The sequence below is a fragment of the Neoarius graeffei genome, chromosome 23 (assembly GCF_027579695.1).
Source record: "Neoarius graeffei isolate fNeoGra1 chromosome 23, fNeoGra1.pri, whole genome shotgun sequence".
NCBI classification, from domain to species: domain Eukaryota; kingdom Metazoa; phylum Chordata; class Actinopteri; order Siluriformes; family Ariidae; genus Neoarius; species Neoarius graeffei.
This window is the reverse complement of record NC_083591.1, coordinates 18,471,874-18,492,912: the sequence shown is the minus strand read 5'-3', so window position 1 is coordinate 18,492,912 and position 21,039 is coordinate 18,471,874. Positions and strand designations below refer to the sequence as shown.

The 21,039-nt window shown below is 38.9% G+C and overlaps 1 protein-coding gene across 1 annotated transcript in view; it reads left to right on the top strand.

Annotated features, from left to right (window-relative positions):
* LOC132871269 (syntaxin-1A-like) overlaps positions 1-21,039 on the top strand; it is a 422,244-nt gene that overhangs the window by 179,114 nt on the left and 222,091 nt on the right. The window contains exon 3 of the mRNA XM_060905390.1: positions 1,137-1,236. Within this exon, the coding sequence (XP_060761373.1) occupies positions 1,137-1,236 (100 nt within the window). The remainder of the gene's footprint in view (positions 1-1,136; positions 1,237-21,039) is intronic.

Genomic DNA, 21,039 nt, shown 5'->3' with positions numbered 1-21,039 from the left:
AACAACAATTTGCCATTCCTCTTTTAGCATGCTTTACATGTTTTAGCATGATTTATTGAGAAGTCTGTTGCAGAGACAGATAGCATTTGAGTTTTATCACAGAATTACAGAAAAATTAAACAAACAAACAAAAAAAACCCCGGAGCTCCTTTAACATAGCTTGTTTAAGGTCTGATGAATTTTCTTGGACACCTTGAGTAGCCTTTACCTTGATTGTTGACCGTGAGTTGGCCTAGTGGTTAGCGTGTCCACATCTCAACCAGGAGATCGCGAGTTCTACTCGCGGTCGGGTCATACAGAAGATCATCATAAAAATGGTACCTACTACCAAGGCATGCTGCCATACAGAAGCGAGTGGGGAAGTCAAACTCTCACAGTTACCAGAGGACTAGCCCCCCACTGTAACCCTAGCTGTATAGGTGAAAGGTTGAGGGCTATTGAAACGGAGCTTGGTGCTGCACCCGTACGCCTTAAAGAGTTGGTTAGTACTGGGACAGGAGACTGCCTGGGAAGACCAGATTCTGGTGTGGGAGGGACTTTGACTTTTGACCTTAATTGTTCTCCGTCTTGCTGCGGTTTTTATTGCTGTTACTGTTCCACACTGAACAGTATGTTCCACATTCGTAATATCCTGATTAAATTTTTTGCATTTTCATAGTCATGCTCAGGAGAAGGCCAATAAAGTAGGCAACATTTTATGGGCAACATTTGTAAATTTAAGTTAAATCTGTAATAAGAGATTGGATTGGAGACAAATTTAGACAAACGGCAGGTTGAAAGTTGTGTGGCAGAAAGTCCCGTCTCTCCAGTACACATATTGTGGTATTCATGATAAAAGGGTTATTAATTGTTGTGAATAAAATTAAACTTATTAAGCTGATATACACACTCATTCAGTTGCATGAAAGTGAATTTATAAACATTGAATTGCAGAATGAAGGCGCAGTTCTTTTTTTCAGAAGGCATGACATGAAAGTGATGAATGAGATCACTAGGATCAGAGTGAGTCATATGTGTTTTTTTTTTTGTGGATTCTAAAGCTCACACAAACTTCTGTTTTGCTCTTGCAATCTTTCAGCCAGTGAATAACAAAACCTAACGGTTGAGTGCTTTGTGTTTGTTTCTGTCTCTCTTAGGTGGAGGAGATACGTGGCTACATTGACTCACTGGCTGAGAAAGTAGAGGAGGTAAAGCGGAAACACAGCGCCATCCTTGCTGCGCCTAATCCAGACGAAAGTAAGATGCTACTTTATGAAGCTTTATGACCACATTTTATGGCCACAATTGTTCGTAATTGTGAACAATTCAATAACAATATAATATAACGAACTTGGGTGTACAAGTCATCAAGTTGACAATAAGGTTTTTTATTTATATATATATATATATATATATATATATATATATATATATATATATATATGAGCGTGTGAACGTGTGTGTGTGTGTGTGTGTGTGTGTGTGTGTGTGTGTGTATACACACACACAGGTCCATAAACATTTGGACATATACAACATTTTTCTAATTTTGGTTCTGTACATTACCACAATGAATTTTGAACAAAACAATTCAGATGCAGTTGAAGTTCAGACTTTCAGCTTTAATTCAGTGGGTTGAACAAAATGATTGCATAAAAATGTGAGGAACTAAAACATTTTTTAAACACAATCCCTTCATTTCAGGGGCTCAAAAGTAATTGGACAAATTAAATAATGGTAAATATAATGTTCATTTCTAATACTTGGTTGAAAACCCTTTGTTGGCAATGACTGCCTGAAGTCTTGAACTCATGGACATCACCAGACGCTGTGTTTCCTCATTTTTAATGCTCTGCCAGGCCTTTACTGCACTGGTTTTCAGTTGCTGCTTGTTTGTGGGCCTTTCTGTCTGAAGCTTAGTCTTTAACAAGTGAAATGCATGCTCAATTGGGTTGAGATCTATGGAATCCATTTTGTGCCAAAATGTTCATACAATACTTTTGAAATATCAAACAAAAACGACAAATCAAAATACAAAAAACCAAAAAAAGTCAATTTTTTTAGACTGGCAAACAAATTATTCATGTAATCATGCAAAATATCAGTCTATTACTCTTCAGAAACCTTTTATTTTTGTTCCGCGTCTTTCTCGGTTTTGTTTGACGTAATTTATTTTGGTTGCGATTCCAGCTTTCTCGTTTGCGCTCCCTGACTTTTTGCTTGCAATTTTGGCACAAACTTCACATGTGGGTGGGCTGTCCAGGAATGCATTCCCATTGGGCAACTTGTGTTTGACTGACAGCTACACTCAGCCATTCCCCCGGAGGCTGTTGCGGCCATTTCCTACTCGGATTTTGGCGGACTGTTTGACGAGTGACCGATCCATTGACGGTAAACAAGGATCAAGTAGACTTCAGTGGCGACTATGATATTGAATTAATTCAACAAAGTGTAAATTAAATATCATAGTCGCCACTGAAGTCCACTCGATCCTTGCTTACCGTCAATGGATCGGTCACTCGTCAAACAGTCCGCCAAAATCCGAGTAGGGAATGGCTGAGTGTAGCTGTCAGTCAAACACAAGTTACCCAATGGGAATGCATTCCTGGACAGCCCACCCACATGTGAAGTTTGTGCCAAAACTGCAAGCAAAAAGTCAGGGAGCGCAAACGAGAAAGCTGGAATCGCAACCAAAATAAATTGCTTCAAACAAAACCGAGAAAGACGCGGAACAAAAATAAAAGGTTTCTGAAGAGTAATAGACTGATATTTTGCACGATTACACAAATAATTTGTTTGCCAGTCTAAAAAAATTGACTTTTTTTTTGTATTTTGATTTGTCGTTTTTGTTTGATATTTCAAAAGTATTGTATGAACATTTTGGCACAAAATTGATTCCATACAGATCAGGTGACTGACTTGGCCATTCAAGAATATTCCACTTCTTTGCTTTAATAAACTCCTGGGTTGCTTTGGCTTTATGTTTTGGGTCATTGTCCATCTGTATTATGAAACGCCGACCAATCAGTTTGGCTGGATTTGAGCACACAGTATGTCTCTGAATACCTCAGAATTCATCCGGCTGCTTCTGTCCTGTGTCACATCATCAATAAACACTAGTGACCCAGTGCCACTGGCAGCCATGCATGCCCAAGCCATCACACTGCCTCCACTGTGTTTTACAGATGATGTGGTATGCTTTGGATCATGAGCTGTACCACGCCTTTGCCATATTTTTTTCTTTCCATCATTCTGGTAGAGGTTGATCTTGGTTTCATCTGTCCAAAGAATGTTCTTCCAGAACTGTGCTGGCTTTTTTAGATTTTTTTTTTAGCAAAGTCCAATCTAGCCTTTTTATTCTTTAGGCTTATGAGTGGCTTGTACCCTCATAAGTTGCAGTACCCTCATGAGTTGCAATGAACCCTCTGTATTTACTTTCATGCAGTCTTCTCTTTATGGTAGATTTGGATATTGATACGCCTACTTCCTGGAGAGTGTTGTTCACTTGGTTGGCTGTTGTGAAGGGGTTTCTCTCCACCATGGAAATTATTCTGCGATCATCCACCACTGTTGTCTTCTGTGGGCATCCAGGTCTTTTTGCATTGATGAGTTCACCAGTTCTTTCTTTCTTTCTTTCTTTCTTTCTTTCTCTCTCTCTCTCTCTCTCTCTCTCTCTCTCTCTCTCTCTCTCAGGATGTACCAAACTGTAGATTTTGCCACTCCTAATATTGTAGCAATTTCTCGAATGGGATTTTTCTGTTTTCGCAGCTTAAGGATGGCTTGTTTCACCTGCATGGAGAGCTCCTTTAACCGCATGTTTTCTTCACAGCAAAGTCTTCCAAATGCAAGCACCACACCTCAAATCAACTCCAGGCCTTTTATCTGCTTAATTGAGTGACATAACGAAGGAATTGCCCACACCTGCCCATGAAATAGCCTTTGAGACAATTGTCCAATTACTTTTGGTCCCTTTAAAAACAGGGTGGCACATGTTAAGGAGCTGAAACTCCTAAACCCTTCATCCAATTTTAATGTGGATACCCTCAAATGAAAGCTGAAAGTCTGGACTTTATGTCCATGTCCATTATATAACTATAACCTGAATATGTTTCAGTAAACAGGTAAAAAAAGAAAATTTGTGTCAGTGTCCAAATATATATGGACCTAACTGTATACACACACACACACACACACACACACACACACACACACACACACACACACACACATGCAAGGCAAGGCAAGTTTACACTGAGTGCAGAATTATTAGGCAAGTGAGTATTTTGACCACAACATCCTTTTAATGCATGTTGTCCCACTCCAAGCTGTTTAGGCTTGAAAGCCTACTACCAATTAAGTATATCAGGTGCTGTGCATCTGTGTAATGAGAGGGGGTGTGGTCTAATGACATCAACACCCTATATCAGGTGTGCATAATTATTAGGCAACCTCTTTTCCTCTGGCAAAATGAGTCAGAAGAGAGATCTGACAGACTTTGAAAAGTATAAAATTGTGAGATGTCTTGCAGACGGATGCAGCACTCTTGAAATTGCGAAGATGTTGAAACGTGATCACCGAACAATCAAGCGTTTCATTGCAAATAGTCAACAGGGTCGAAAGAAGCGTGTGGGGAAAAAAAAGGCGCAAAATAACTGCACATGATCTGCGGAAAATCAAGCGTGAAGCTAACAAGCAGCCATTAGCATCCAGTTCTGCCATATTCCAGAGTTGCAACATTCCTGGAGTGTCAAAGAGTACAAGGTGTGCAATACTGAGGGACATAGCCAAGGTAAGGAAGGCTGAAAAACGACCACCACTGAGTAAGGCACACAAGATAAAACGTCAAGACTGGGCCAAGAAATATCTTAAGACTGATTTTTCTAAGGTGCTGTGGTCTGATGAGATGAGAGTGACTCTTGATGGGCCAGATGAATGGGCCTGTGGCTGGATCAGTAATAGGCACAGAGCTCCACTCCGACTCGGACGCCAGCAAGGTGGAGGTGGAGTACTGCTATGGGCTGGTATCATCAAAGACGAGCTTGTTGGACCTTTTTGAGTTGAGGATGGACTCAAACTCAACTCCCAGACCTACTGCCAGTTCCTGGAAGAAACCTTCAAGCAGTGGTATAGGAAAAAGTCAGCATCTTTCAAGAAGAACATGATTTTCATGCAGGATAACGCTCCATCTCATGCGTCCAAATACTCCACTGCGTGGCTAGCCAGTAAAGGTCTGAAAGGTGAAAAAAATAATGACATGGCCCCCTTGTTCACCTGACCTAAACCCCATAGAGAACCTGTGGTCCATTATAAAATGTGAGGTCTACAAAGAGGGAAAACAGTACACCTCTCTGAACAGCGTCTGGGAGGCCGTGGTTGCTGCTGCACACAATGTTGGTCGTGAACAGATAAAGAAATTGACAGAATCTATGGATGGAAGGCTTTTGAGTGTCCTCATGAAGAAGGGTGGCTATATTGGTCACTGATTTTGTTTTTGTTTTGTGTTTGAATGTCAGATATGTTTATTTGCAAATCTGGAGTTGTCATATCAGTGTACCTGGTGAAAATAAATAAGTGAAATGGCTACACATTTGGTTTTTATTAAGTTGCCTAATAATTCTGCACAGTGAAAGTTACCTGAACACATACATATTCTCCTAAAATGGCCAAAACTAAAAACACCCCACTCTAACTTCCATACATATTCAGCTTTGATATTTATGAGTCTTTTTGTTTGATTGAGAACATAGTTGTTGTTCAATAATAAAACTAATCCTCAAAAATACAACTTGCCTAATAATTCTGCACTCCGTGTATTTATATAGCACATTTCATACACAATGGCAGTTCAATGTGCTTTACAGAAGCAAAAACAGTAAACAATAGAGAAATAAAATTACATAAAATTTTATTTTTAATCTAAAACAATTAATTAAAAGAATTAAAAGAAAATAATAAAAATTAAACAACAGTAGAACTAAAATAATAAAATGATAAAATGCCAAAAAGAAAAAAGGAGAAAAAGAAAAAGAAACCAGCGGAATAAAATAGAATAAAATTAAAATAAATTTAAAACATGCAGAGAAAGTAAAGATTATAAAAAAATGTAAAAATATTAATTATTTAACAGAAAGCATCTGAAAACAGCTTGGTCTTTAACCTAGATTTGAAGCTGCCAACAGCAGGAGCATTTTTAATGTCCTCTGGCAGTTGGTTCCATAGATGTACTGCATAGTAGCTAAAAGCTGCTTCACCACACTTTGTTTTAACAACTGGTTTTAATAGTAAATTTTTCTGTTGCGATCTGGTAGATCTGATTGGGTTAGGCCGCTGCAACATATCAGAGAGGTAATTGGGCCCTGTACCATTTAGAGATTTATACACCAGCAGCAATGCTTTAAAGTCAATTCTGTAGCTTACTGGAAGCCAGTGAAGGGACCTTAGAATTGGGGTAATGTGCTCTGTTCTTTTTGTTCGTGTGAGAACCCTCGCTGCTGCATTTTGAACCAGCTGAAGTCGTTTGATGGTCTTTTTTGGCAGGCCTGTGAAAAGGCCATTGCAGTAATCAACCCTACTAGAGATGAAGGCATGTATTAGTTTTTCCAGATAATTTTTTGACATAAGTTCTCTTAGTTTGGAAATGTTTTTTAGGTGATAAAATGCCATTTTAGTGATTGCTTTCATGTGACTGTCAAAGTTTAGCTCGCTGTCAATGAAAACACCAAGATTTTTAACCATTTCTTTAGTTTTAATCCCTTTTGTGTCAAGAATAGTGGTAATCCTGAGTCTTTCATCTTTTTTTCCAAATAGAATTACTTCTGTTTTATCTATGTTCAACTGAAGAAAATTTTGTGACATCCAGCTATTGATTTGATCGATGCACTGGTAGAGACATTCAAGGGGGGGCATAGTCATTTGGTGATAGAGCAAAATAAATTTGGGTATCATCTGCATAGCAGTGATACAAAATTGAATTTTTATTGATAATTTGCCCAAGTGGGAGCATATAAAGGTTGAAAAATAATGGTCCAAGAATCGACCCCTGGGGGACACCACAGGTCAAGGACATAGACGTTGAGGAACAATTTCCCAGGGTAACAAAGAAGCTTCTATCTTTTAAGTATGATTTTAACCAATTGATAACTTTACCAGTCAATCCAACCCAGTGTTCAAGTCGATATAGCAGTATGTTGTGATCAACAGTATCAAAAGCTGCACTGAGGTCCAGTAATACCAGGACCGATGTTTTGCCTGCATCAGTATTAAGACGTATGTCATTTATAACTTTAATCAGTGCTGTTTCAGTGCTATGATTGGCACGAAATCCTGACTGAAAATTATCAAAACGGCTGTTTGATATCAAGAAGGCAGTTAATTGATTGAAGACAATTTTTTCCAGGATTTTCCCGATGAATGGTAGATTTGATATTGGCCTGTAGTTATTTAACACTGAAGGATCCAGATTATTTTTTTTAAGAAGGGGCTTTACAACAGCTTTTTTTAGGGACACAGGAACAACGCCAGTCTCCAAGGATGTATTTATAATTTGAAGCACATCTGTAATTATAAGATGAAGAACAGACTTAAAAAAGTTGGTGGGCAGAATGTCCAATTCAGATGTTGAAGAACTGAGATTTTGTACAGTTTTTTCAAGAGTCTCATAATCAATTAAACAAAATTCTGACATTGTGTTAAAGTTATCTATCTGTGTCATTGGTGATTGCAGTTTTTCAATTTTTTGCAACTAAGATATATTATGGGGGCGGCACAGTGGTGTAGTGGTTAGCGCTGTCGCCTCACAGCAAGAAGGTTCTGGGTTCGAGCCCCGGGGCCGGCGAGGGCCTTTCTGTGTGGAGTTTGCATGTTCTCCCCGTGTCCGCGTAGGTTTCCTCCGGGTGCTCCGGTTTCCCCCACAGTCCAAAGACATGCAGGTTAGGTTAACTGGTGACTCTAAATTGACCATAGGTGTGAATGTGAGTGTGAATGGTTGTCTGTGTCTATGTGTCAGCCCTGTGATGACCTGGCGACTTGTCCAGGGTGTACCCCGCCTTTCACCCGTAGTCAGCTGGGATAGGCTCCAGCTTGCCTGCGACCCTGTAGAAGGATAAAGCGGCTAGAGATAATGAGATGAGATGAGATATATTATGAGAAATATTCTGCCTTATTTTATCAATTTTACCTTTGAAAAAAGATGCAAACTCATTGCATTTATTAACTGATAGAAGTTCAGGTGCTAATTGTGATGGGGCATTAGTTAGCTTCTCTACTGTTGAAAATAGCACACGGGCATTGTTCATATTCCTGCTGATGATGTTGGAGAAGAAAGACCGTCTTGCTTTACGAATTTCATAATTATAATTACAAAGCATCTCTTTATGGATTTGATAATGGATGTGAAGTTTAGATTTGCGCCATTTTCTTTCAGTCTTTCTACATTCTCTCTTTAGCAGTTTAACAGCCGGGTACTGCTTCCATGGTGCTTTCTGCTTATCATTGACTCTTTTTATTTTGAATGGAGCAATATCATCCATAATTTGGGTCATATTTAAATTAAAAAAATTCCAGTAAATCATCTACAGAGTCTGACATTTTGGTTGAGTTCTGTAAGAGAGCTTGCTCAAAAAGAACACGTGTTGTCGTTTATGACTCTCCTACCTATAGTCGTTGAGCTATTCTGAATGTGAGGAGACATAGAAACTTCAAAGAAAACACAGAAATGATCAGATAATGCCAGGTCAACAACAGTATAAGAAACAGTAAGACCCTTTGTGATGACGAGGTCAAGAGTATGACCACGAGAGTGGGTCGGTCCCTGTACATGTTGTACCAGGTTAAAGTTATCAATAATTGCAAATAGTTCTTTGGCATAAATGTTAAAACAAGAAACACAGAACCTTCTCTAAATTCTGTTCTTAGCTACAACCTGTTTACACTTCTTTGCAAAAAGCCGAGAGGTGTGTGTCAGGACTGAACCCGGGGGGGGGGGGGGGGGAGTGTAAGAACATACAGTCAGATATAAAGCTCTCAGGACAAAGAAAGGACATGCTTATTAACATGCAGCACTCGGGATCCTGAGTGGCACAACAGCATAGTGTTCATCCCATCGTCAGAAGATCATGAGTTTAAGTTCCGATGATGCTAATGCCATCTGTGTCCATGAGTCCTGGAGAGCAAAATTGGCCATGCTCTGTGGATGGGAGGGATGGCATTCTCTCTCTCTCCTGTCAATCACTGTGACACCAGCCGCTCATGTATGTGGAAGAGGGTAGACAGCACTTCTAGTTCAGAAAGATTCCATGGTTGGATTCACGTTTTAGACTAAGCACAAAATAATTGCAGGAGCGGGCAGAATTGGTCAGAATTCCTTTAGGAACAGGTGGGAATGGGATTCAAAAAATAAGTCATGCCTACATTTCTCAACCAAGGTTAGATCATAATAATCTACACTACTGTGCAAAAGTCTTAGGTACATGTAAAAAAAAAAAATGTTATAGACCAAAAATGGCTTAATAAATAATGAAATGAAATGTTTCAACATTAAAAAAAATACAATACGCAGTAAGCTATAATAAATTGATATAACAAAGACATTATAAATTGATATAACAAAGTCATAACATTTCTTCTGGACACTTTGTCTGTCATACTTGCTTCTTAATTTTGCACCAAAACCCAGTAGCCTTCATTATGTTTTCTTTTTTTAATCTGAAAAGTGCTCTCTTATGGAATATGCTGCTCTGATACAAATGTTTTCCTGCAACATTTAATTTTGTGCTGGAAAAAACCCAACAGTGAACGTTTGGAACTCTAAAATGTTTTTGTAATGTTGTGACTCAGTAATATATTAGTTATAAAATAGAAATCTATAACAAAGTTTAGATGAAAAAAATTAGGTGCCGAATACTTGTGCACAGTACTGTATGTTGGAGTGATTTGTTGCAGTGCTCCTAATAGCTCTTAAAGTATAGAATGTTAAATATCTGTAAACTGTCCTCTTGTGCGCAATCTGTTCAACCTTCTAACTGAAAGGTGATTGTGTTGCGCTCTTTTTCACTCACTTCTTATCTTTTCTATCAGCCCGTCCATCGGTTCACTATCTGACTATGGCCTTTATGTAACTTTCAATATACAGTGAAACCTCATGTTACGACCACTTCAAAATTATGACCACCTCAAAATTACGAACAGTTTTTCATGGTCCCGATTGCTTGCTTATATATTTCATTGGTCGCGGCCTTCAATAATGCGACCACCTCAATATTGCATATTACGACCATTAATTTTGGTCCCACCCGCCGAAAATCAATGTAATTAAACCTCGAAAATACGGGCGCCCCCCGTTGTGTCAAAACACGGGGCATAAGAGCTTTCACGACATCCGGTTTACGTCATGCTGTCATGCCGCAAAATTTTTTACGTCATGCCGCAAAATTAAGATCGACTTGTACGACAATGAATAGAAAATGTAATGAGTTGTCTTTGAAAGAAAAAATTGATCTGATGAACGAAAGTGCGGGTAAAAGTCAGCGTCAACTAGCAGAAAAGTTTGGAATTGGCAAAACGCAGGTAATCTATGCAACGAGGTGTGAAGTGAGCTTTAGTAGATCGATTTAAATAGAAAAAGTTCAAGTTGTTAAAGTGTCATAAGGCCACACCAATTTAATTAGTTGGTTCTCCGATTTTTTCAGGAAAAATATGAAGCGAGTGGGCGAAATAAAAATAAAATTTAAAAAATGCTCTGATGGTAAAATTAGCGGTGGAAATAGACCAAACAATACAGGCAAACCAGTAAAAAGAATTTCAACATACCTGTCAAAGATTTTATGCTTCTGTTCGCTGAATATCCTAACAATCACAAACACAGGCTTTGTAGGATTCCCCTTCACAGGCATGTTTCTTCCACAAGTCTTTATTTAAAGTGAAAGGGTCGATTTGATTAGTTTTCGGTGTCACGTGACCTCATGTCACGTGACCTTTTCTATTGGCGGGAGTTTGATTTCGATTTTATTTTTTCATTTTGCATTTTTTTCAAGCAGCGATTCTGAGAACCAACTTATTAAATTGGTGTGGCCTAATTATGAAAGAGTATTCAGAACGAGATTTAAATTTCTTGTTTCAATGACTTGTGTAAGTTTGCTGTATGGTTTACATTTAAAAATGGTATGGTTTTAATTATGATTAATTCTATTACAAGTTTATTAAAAGTTTAAATGAAAACTTAGTTATATTGTTTTTTACATGTTGTATTACATGTACATTTGTACTTGTTAGACACACAAACCACACACATGCTATACTTTTGTTTAAATTTAGCTTGTTGATTTAATCATTTATCAATGAAATACAATAAACAAGTTCATAAATTTATTACATGTAATACAACAGTATTAAGAAGATCATGCATGCACGTTGCTATGCAACAGCTCAGCAACTGTCTTGATCTTGCCAACTCAATATTAAGACCACCTCAATATTGGGACCAGGCCAAAGTGGTCTTAATATCGAGGTTTCACTGTATTGTGCTGTAACAATATCAGTCTCTTTACCACACTGTTATTATGCTACATTGGTGTATCCTACTACATCTATTTTCCAGTGGCCCCTATGAGTCAGCAACGTGTACACACTACAGCCAAATCCTCTTTCTCAGTTCTAATGAGACTGATCCGGTTATAGATGGCCCATGCAGGCGGTGCCGAACACACACAAAACCTGCCCACATGCTCTATCGATGGACTCTTTGACTCGCCCACACCACACATTCAGCCTTGCTTTGTGTACTTTGGAAGTGTATAATGGTTTAGAAAGAGTTGCTTAGACCAGGAAACGACATGTCATCGTTTGCGTTTAGAAATGTCAGTGTAATTAACGGTACGCAGATAGAATCAATTACACAGCACTATCCCTCTGTGGATCGGAGCATTTAGGAATGTGGCATTCATTTCAAAATGTGTGCCATCATTGCGAATGAGTCATAAACATGAATTTCATTTTCATGATAAATCCTCATTTCATTTGTTTTAGTTGTTTTAGTAATTGATTTTCTACTATTTATCGATGATCGAAGAGCTCTTTATACCACAGAATTGTTGAATTCTCAAATCTGATTGGTCAGAAGGTGTGGAGTAATTTTCTACAACAAGGAAAATCACAGGTTTACGCTCATGTGCTCGTTCTAGTACATTATCATTCTATAGTAACTAACGAAAAATGCTGTTGTTTAACATTTTATGGAATGAGTCTCCAGCGTCAGGACTTGGCAACACTTCAGGGCAGAGGACTTCACACCTTTTTCTGGCTTCTTGTTAATAAAATACAAGACGATGATAGTTTTTTTTTTTTGTCTGATGAACTTCAAGCGATGTTGCATTAAATATAACTATAATTATTCTATCCACACTCAATTGGAGATGAGCAATCGTGTGCTCTGATTGGCTATTCTACTACAAGGCTATCAACTCTCATACTGTGAATAGAGAAACCAAGTGTTGCAGAACCAACCAAGCACAAAGTAAAAACTCTACTCAAACAAAACCCCCAAAATTTTGTGTGTGTGTATATATATATATATATATATATATATATATATATATATATATATATATATATACACACACATAGATACATTATACAGTGTATATACATACATACATACATACATTATATATATATATATATATATATATATATATATATATATATATATATATATATATAAATGTATGTGTGTGTGTATCGGGTGGGCAGAAAAAAGTGATACCCCATTTAATCAATAATAACTCAAAAACTAGGCTATGCATACAAACTAAATTTGGTACATGTCATGAGCAGCTAGTTTTAGTCAAGTGGTGAAATTTTCAGCCAAAAATATTCATTAACGCAGGAATAATGAGGAAATACAAAATTCAGGTAAAAAAATGCAATGCCAGACATTTTTATTGTGTCATCCAGTGCATCTACCAGTGCGTCTGCTGCCTGATGACGTAACGTCTGCGCGTGGCAGTCCCTATAACCTAAACATTCTGAACAGCCTGGTTTTGGAGCATTTGATTTTGTAAAGCCCTTGAGAGAAGTCATGGTTTTGAGTGAAGAAGATAAAGCTGTTGTTAAGGCCTGTGTGGAAGAGAAAGGCTGGGGTGCTAAGCGGCTAATAAAGGAGTTCCCTAGGAAACAGTGAGGCATTGCTACTCTTAACAGGTGGATTAAAAGAATTAAAGAAACTGGTTCCACAGATAGGAAGCCAGGCAGTGGACGACCTCGAACAGCTACAACTGATGATAACAAGGCCCGAGTTGAGGAGTTCATCGCATCCCAGGAGGACCAGCCAGGGTCACATAAATCTCAAAGACAAATTGCGCACGATTTGAACATCAGTCGTACTTCTGTTAGAACCATTACCAAGGAACTTAATTTGAAACCATTCAAGAGAATCAGGGTTTCAAGACGTGATACTAACGTGAAACAGAAGCGAAAGACTCGCAGCCGGAATTTAAACGACAGGTATTCAGCCAAGGATGTAAGACGGATGCTGTTTATGGATGAAAAGGATTTTACGTACGAAGTTGCACGCAATAGACAGAACAATAGGGTTTATGGAAGAAAGAAGAATGACATTCCTCCCACAAGACTCTACCATGAAACTTCAAGGTTTACCAAGAAAGTCATGGTGTCGGCTGGTGTGTCTTGGAATGGAAGAACTAACATCCACTTTATCGATACGAACAAAGTGAAGGTGAACTCTCAATCTTACATGCAGCTGTTGGAAAACGGACTTCTGCCAGATTGCAGACAACTCTATCCAGACGACACGTACATTTTTCAGCAGGATGAGGCCACCTCGCATACAAGCCGCATTACCCAGGAATACCTAGAACAGAACACTCCAATGTTCATAAAAAAGGATGAGTGGCCCCCACAGTCACCTGACTTGAATCCAATGGACTACAGTGTTTGGGATTCGTTATCCGAAAAAGTTTATGCCGGAAGGACGGAAAAGTTCACAGAACAGGAAATGAAGGACAAGATAATAGAAAAGTGGGATGAAATATCAGTTGCTGAAATTCGAAAGTCCATATCTTCCTGGAAAAAGAGACTTTGATTGGTTGATTCTGAGGATGGAGGCCATATCGACCATCTTCTCGATTAAAGCCGTGGTAAGTAAATAATAAGTCAACGTCTGGCATTGCATTTTTTTACCTGAATTTTGTATTTCTTCATTATTCCTGTGTTAATGAATATTTTTGGCTGAAAATTTCACCACTTGACTAAAACTAGCTGCTCATGACATGTACCAAATTTAGTTAGTATGCATAGCCTAGTTTTTGAGTTATTCTTGATTAAACGGGGTATCACTTTTTTCTGCCCACCCGATGTGTGTGTGTATGTATGTGTGTGTGTGTATGTATGTGTGTATATATATATATATATATATATATATATATATATATATATATATATATATAAAATATGTGTGTGTGTGTGTGTTCAAAGTAAAAAGTTTGAACCCCTTCGAATTTTCTATATTTAATTCCCATATAAAACATGGTCATATCTTCATGTAAATCACAATAATGAACAAAGACAGTCTCCTCTAACTAAAGTTACACAGATTTTCAAAGAATGTTTGACCATATTGAATAAATCATTCAAACTGTGAAACTGAAGGTTGGAAAAAGTAAGTGAACCCTAAGCTAATGACTTTTTAAAAATCTCATTGTCGTCAGAATTTAGCACACTTGGGTTCCATTTCATGAAATGCGTTCAGAGGTGTGGCCTAGAATTACTTTGATTGATAAAACCCCCTGAAAAGTTTGAGTTTGAACTTTTGACAAGAAGCATATCCAGATGGGAATCATGACTCACACAAAAGAGCTATCTGAAGACCTAAGATCAAGAATTGTTAACTTGCATAAGGCAGAGTCACTGGTCCCATCATCCTGAGGTTAATTATTTTCCTAGTTTTTTTTTTTTGGGCGCAGCACAAAATGGCCTCCAAAGCTAGTTGACAAATTTAAGTTTTATGGTTGGAAAAAAGCATCAAGTTGCAAATATTTTTATACTCCGGATAATCTTAAATGTGAATCAACGCTTTGGTTAAAGTTTTGTGCATTAAAGAAGCGAAGTGAAACAGTTTTCGACGATGAAAGATGGATCATCAACGACATGAAGAGGAGCCAAATCTAATCCAAACACAACCTCCAGCTTACTTCAAATGTGATCTTTGTCCACGAACATTTGCTACCAATCACGGTAAAAACATTCATCTAAGTACAGCCTAATACTCTGACTTCAGGAGAGCAAAATCGAACACTAAATGATTTAAATAACAATGCTAGCTCATTTGTGTGTAGTCAACCAGCTACACAAATTTGGGGTTCTTTGACTAAAGAAGACCTCTATTCTGTAATTGATGAAATATACAATGAGATTGTTTACTGGAGACGTAATTTATTTATGTTACTGAGTGGAGCTGCAGGAAAGAAATTCATCATAGAAACCACTAAATGGATTGAATATTGGAACAATGACTCTGTTTACTTTAGAGATGTTTTCAAAGTGTTAATGGTCATGCCTCCACTACTTCTGCAAAAACCATCATTCAAATCAACATCAAAGGAACATTCTCAATGCTTATCAAGATGTCTAGCACAATGGGAATGTGGGGATTTAGCTGCTTTAATTTGAGAGGCCCGTACAATTCAAGATAAATTACGCTCCCCAACACTGAATAGCCTTAAGAAGGAACGTTTGGCAAAAATTTTTGCCAAACTTGTGTTTGAAGGAAAGATTAATGCTGCATTAAAACTTCTCGAACAACAGAACAGTAGGGGCGTTTTGCCACTATCCCAAATCACAATAGATGAGTTAATACGAAAACACCCAGACGCTATTGAAGCAGAAACATCTGTGCTGATAAATGGTCCAATACCATTCGTTGACCCTGTTATGTTTCAAAACATAACAGAATCTACTATCATGAATGCAGCACTAAAAACAAAAGGGTCAAGTGGACCTTCAGGTCTAGATGCTGATGGATGGAGGAGGATACTCGTCTCAAAGAACTTTGCAACTGCTGGCCGAGATCTTAGATGTGCACTTGCCATCTTTGCACAAAAAGTCAGCACGATAGAAATTGAAACTACAATGGAAGATAACAGGAGCTGTACTAATCTTGAAGCATATCTAGCTTGCCGATTGATACCTTTGGACAAGAATCCAGGAGTCAGACCTATAGGTGTTGGAGAAGTGCTGCGGAGGATTGTGGGTAAAGCTATTCTATCAGTCATAAAGCCGGACATCATCAGCTCAGCAGGAAATTTACAACTATGTGCTGGTCAGGCAAGTGGATGTGAAGCTGCTGTACATGCAATAAGAGATATTTTTGATGCCCAGTCTACTGATGCAGTACTTCTTGTGGATGCAGATAACGCCTTCAACTCTCTCAACCGCGCTGTCCTACTTCACAATATACGTTACTTATGTCCCCCAATGGCTACATACATAAGGAACTGCTATAGCACTCCATCTCGCCTGTTTGTTCTTGGTGGTACTGAAATCTTGTCATCGGAGGGAACCACGCAAGGTGATCCCCTTGCAATGCCAGTGTATGCTATAGGAATTATTCCTTTACTGGAAGTCATTAAATCAAACAATGACAGTGTGAAACATGTTGCATTTGCAGATGATTTGAGCGGTGCAGGCAATCTAGCCCCCTTAGAACATGGTGGGATAATTTGGTAACATTAGGACCTAAACTGGGATACTACCCCAAGGCGTCTAAATCTTGGTTGGTGGTAAAACCAGAAGTAGAAGATGAAGTATATCAAGTTTTTGCTGGCATGGATATCAAGATGATAACCGAAGGAAGGCAGTGTCTCGGAGGATTTGTCGGTAGTGAAGCTGGACAGTCCGAATACATTGATGGACTAGTAGACTCGTGGTGTAATCAATTGATACTTCTGTCCAAAATAGCAAGATCTGAACCACATGCCGCTTTCGCTGCATTTACCAGTGGTTTTAGACATAAACTGACCTACTACATCAGAACAATTCCAAACATCAAGCAATACCTAACTAAAGTAGATGAAGTGATAGACAATATGTTTATCCCAGCAATTACAGAAGGTCATATCTGCACTGTTGAAGAACGACTCTTGCTGTCTTTACCAGTAAAGAAAGGAGGTCTAGCAATACCTATCTTTACTAATATCGCAGACTTTGAGTATGCAAATTCTCGGTCAGCAACTGACCAACTAGTTACAAATATCAAGAATCAAGACAGCGCAGCGCTGATGGATCATGAGCTATTGAAGCAGACCAGAAAGAATATTGTGAAAGCCAGAGAGGAACAACACAAAGCCACTTTACAGCAAGTCCGTGAAAAGATGAATAAAGAGCAACTAAGAGCAAACGACCTAAACATGATGAAGGGAGCCTCAAGCTGGTTAACTACCCTACCAGTACAATCAGAGAACCTCAACTTGAGCAAAAGAGAATTCTATGATGCTCTTTGCCTTAGATACCGTTGGACTCCAAAGTATCTACCAACAATGTGTGCTTGTGGTAAACGTTTTGATGTCGACCACGCCATGTCATGTATGAAAGGTGGTTTTATACACAGACGCCATGATGAAGTAAGAGATCTTTTTGCAGATTTACTTAACGATGTATGTCAAGATGTTGAAATCGAGCCACAACTGGAAACGCTAACCGGCGAAGCTTTGCATAGTAGCGCCAACTCATCAGATGAAGCCAGGCTAGATGTCTGTGCAAGAGATTTCTGGATAAGGGGGCAACGAGCATTTTTGGACGTAAGGGTGTTCAACCCATTTGCTAAGAGCCACTTGAACTAGAAACAACATTCTCCACTAACGAGAATGAAAAGAAACGCCAATACAACCAGCGTGTTATACAGATTGAACAGGGCTCCTTCACCCCTTTAGTCTTTACCCCCATGGAGGGAATGGAAGGGAAGCGGAACGTTTCATTAGCGAATTATCGATTAAAGTTTCAAGGAAAAAGGACCAAGATTACAGTACTGTTCTACACTGGCTAAGAGTCAAACTGTCACTCATTCTTATCAAATCAGCTGTATTAAGTCTTAGAGGATTGAGAACCATTAAGAAACTGAACAATTACTTTGAAAATGCGGACATAGTCAAAAATTATCGAATCGAGTAGTTTATTTCAATTTTGTGGATAGTATATATTTTGATCCCTAGACAGGGTTTTAAATGAGTTTTTATTCAATATATTTATTTGTATGTTGTAGTTTTATTTGTTGAGAGATATTGTTAATAAAGTATATTTCATTTTTATTATTTTCCTACTTCCACTTGCATAAGGCCGGAAAGGGTTACAAAGTCATCTCAAAGATTTTAGGTATTCATCAGTCTACTGTCAGGCAAGTTGTCTATAAATGGAGGCGATTAGGTATTGTGGCTACTCTGCCAACAAGTGGGTGCCCTGCCAAGATGACCCCAAGAGCACAACACAAAATCATTAAAGAGGTAAAGAAGAACCCTAGAGTGACAGCGAAAGACTTGAAGATGTCATTAGAACTGGCTAACATCTCTGTTCATAATTCAATAATACGCGAAACTTTGAACAAGAAAGGAGTCCATGGGAGGACACCAAGAAGGAAGCCACTGCTGTCAAAAAAGAACATTGCTGCATGCCTGAATTTTGCAAAAGAGCACTTGGACACTCCACAGTGGTACTGGGAAAATGTTTTGTGGTGTGATGAAACCAAAATTGAACTATTTGGGAGGAACAAGCAGTACTCCATTTGGTATAAAAAGGGCACTGCATATCAACATCAAAACATCATCCCTACAGTAAAGTATGGTGGAGGGAGCATCATGATTTGGGCCTGCTTTGCTGCGTCAGGGCCTGGACAGCTTGCCACCATTGAGGGGAAAATGAATTACCAAATTTATCAACAAATTCTCCAGGATAATGTGAGGGTGTCTGTCTGTCTGTCTGTCTGTCTGTCTGTCAACTGAAGCTCAGAAGAGGCTGGGTGATGCAACAGGACAATGACCCCAAACATTGCAGCAAATCCACAGCACAGTGGTTTCAGAAGAACAAAATCTGCCTTTTGGAGTGGCCTAGTCAGAGCCCAGATCTCAATCCTATTGAGATGCTGTGGAATGACTTGAAGACAGCCATACACAGAAGACAACCCAAGAATATGGAAAAGTTAAGGCAGTTCTGCAGGGAAGAATGGGCTAAAATTCCCCCTGCACGATGTGCAAGTCTGATGTGCAGTTACAGGAAGCGCCTGGTTGAGGTTATTGCTGCTAAAGGAGGATCAACCAGTTATTAAATCCAAAGCTTCACTTACTTTTTCCACCACTACTGTGAATGTTGAATGCATTTGTATCATAAAGTCATGAAAAAGTAGAATTTTTTTTTGTTATTGGCTTAAAGCATATACACATGTACATGGCCTCACTTTCGTTTATAAATGCCTTGAGACCTCAAGAATGGCACAGGAATAGCTTTAAGCGTTAACAATAAATCTAATATTGTAATTTTTACGATTAAAGTGATTTATATAGGTAGCGGTCTGAGTGAATGACCTTGACGTCCGTAATGTCACAACAGGAAGTCTATCAGTCTCCTCGCCATTTCCGCTATACTAAAAAACAGAGCTGACTGCAACTCCGATCCTCCATTTTGAGCTAATTTATCGCCATGCCACGTAGATGTGTTTTTGGCCGGTGCAGCAACACGACAGAAGCTGGATTTACATTGCATTCATGGTCCAAGAATGTACAAACTGCAAAGATTTGGACGCATTTTGTGAGAAGTTCACGGGCACGTTGGGCGGCTATGAAATGATCTCTCCTCTGCTTTGCACATTTTACTGAAGACTCATACAAAACCTCTGATCTGTTGAGGAGCATTGGCTATAAGCCTGTATTGAAAGAGGGTGCAGTACCAACAATTAAAGAAAAAGAAAACTACAAGAAAAGCCAAGTATGTATTTTGTTTATTTTTTTAAAAGGAAAGTGAGTTGAGTTGCACCAGTCCTCCCAGAGTGAGCCGAGGGTTGTTGCTAAAACCTGGGATGGAACAGGATGGGACATATCGCTCTGGCAGTGACCTCCCCATGGTTGTTGCTAAAACCGGTGACATCCCACTCCATCCTGGGTTTTAGTAATTGCCTGAGCCCAGCAGTAATGGCGGAATACACAGTATGAAGAAAAGTGAATGAGTGGAGCACCTGTCTTATTTCTAAGCTGGATGTTGCTGCCATCTCTCCCTTACATGGAAGAAGTGAATGAACAGAGAACTGAACAAACAATTGAAAGTCAGATTATTTCAAAAACAATCGGCCTTCAAGAAGCGAGAACACAGTTTGTTAAGCTCTGACTCTCATCTCATCTCATTCTCTCTAGCTGCTTTATTCTGTTCTACAGGGTCGCAGGCAAGCTGGAGCCTATCCCAGCTGACTATGGGCGAAAGGCGGGGTACACCCTGGACAAGTCGCCAGGTCATTACAGGGCTGACACATAGACACAGACAACCATTCAGACTCACATTCACACCTATGGTCAATTTAGAGTCACCTAACCTGCATGTCTTTGGACTGTGGGGGAAACCGGAGCACCCGGAGGAAACCCATGCGGACATGGGGAGAACATGCAAACTCCACGCAGAAAGGCCTTCGCCGGCCACGGGGCTCGAACCCGGACCTTCTTGCTGTGAGGTGACAGTGCTAACCACTACACCACCGTGCCACCTCAGCTCTGACTCTCATTTCAATAAAAAAAACAACACGTTGTTTACCTGCATTTAGATTAATACATGTAACTTGTATTGTGTATTTAAGTTACCGGTACAATATTATTTAATTTGCTTTAGAATGTGACTGTCTCAGTTAATCTTATTATTTAATTATCCTTTTACGTTTTATCAGTGAAAATGCATGCATGTACATGTATGTTGCATAAGTTATAACACCTATCTTGTTTTAATGAGCATCAACCCACAATCAATGAAGTCAAATCTGTCTTAGTTGAGCAAGTCGGTAACTGTATTTCTTACTTTCACCAT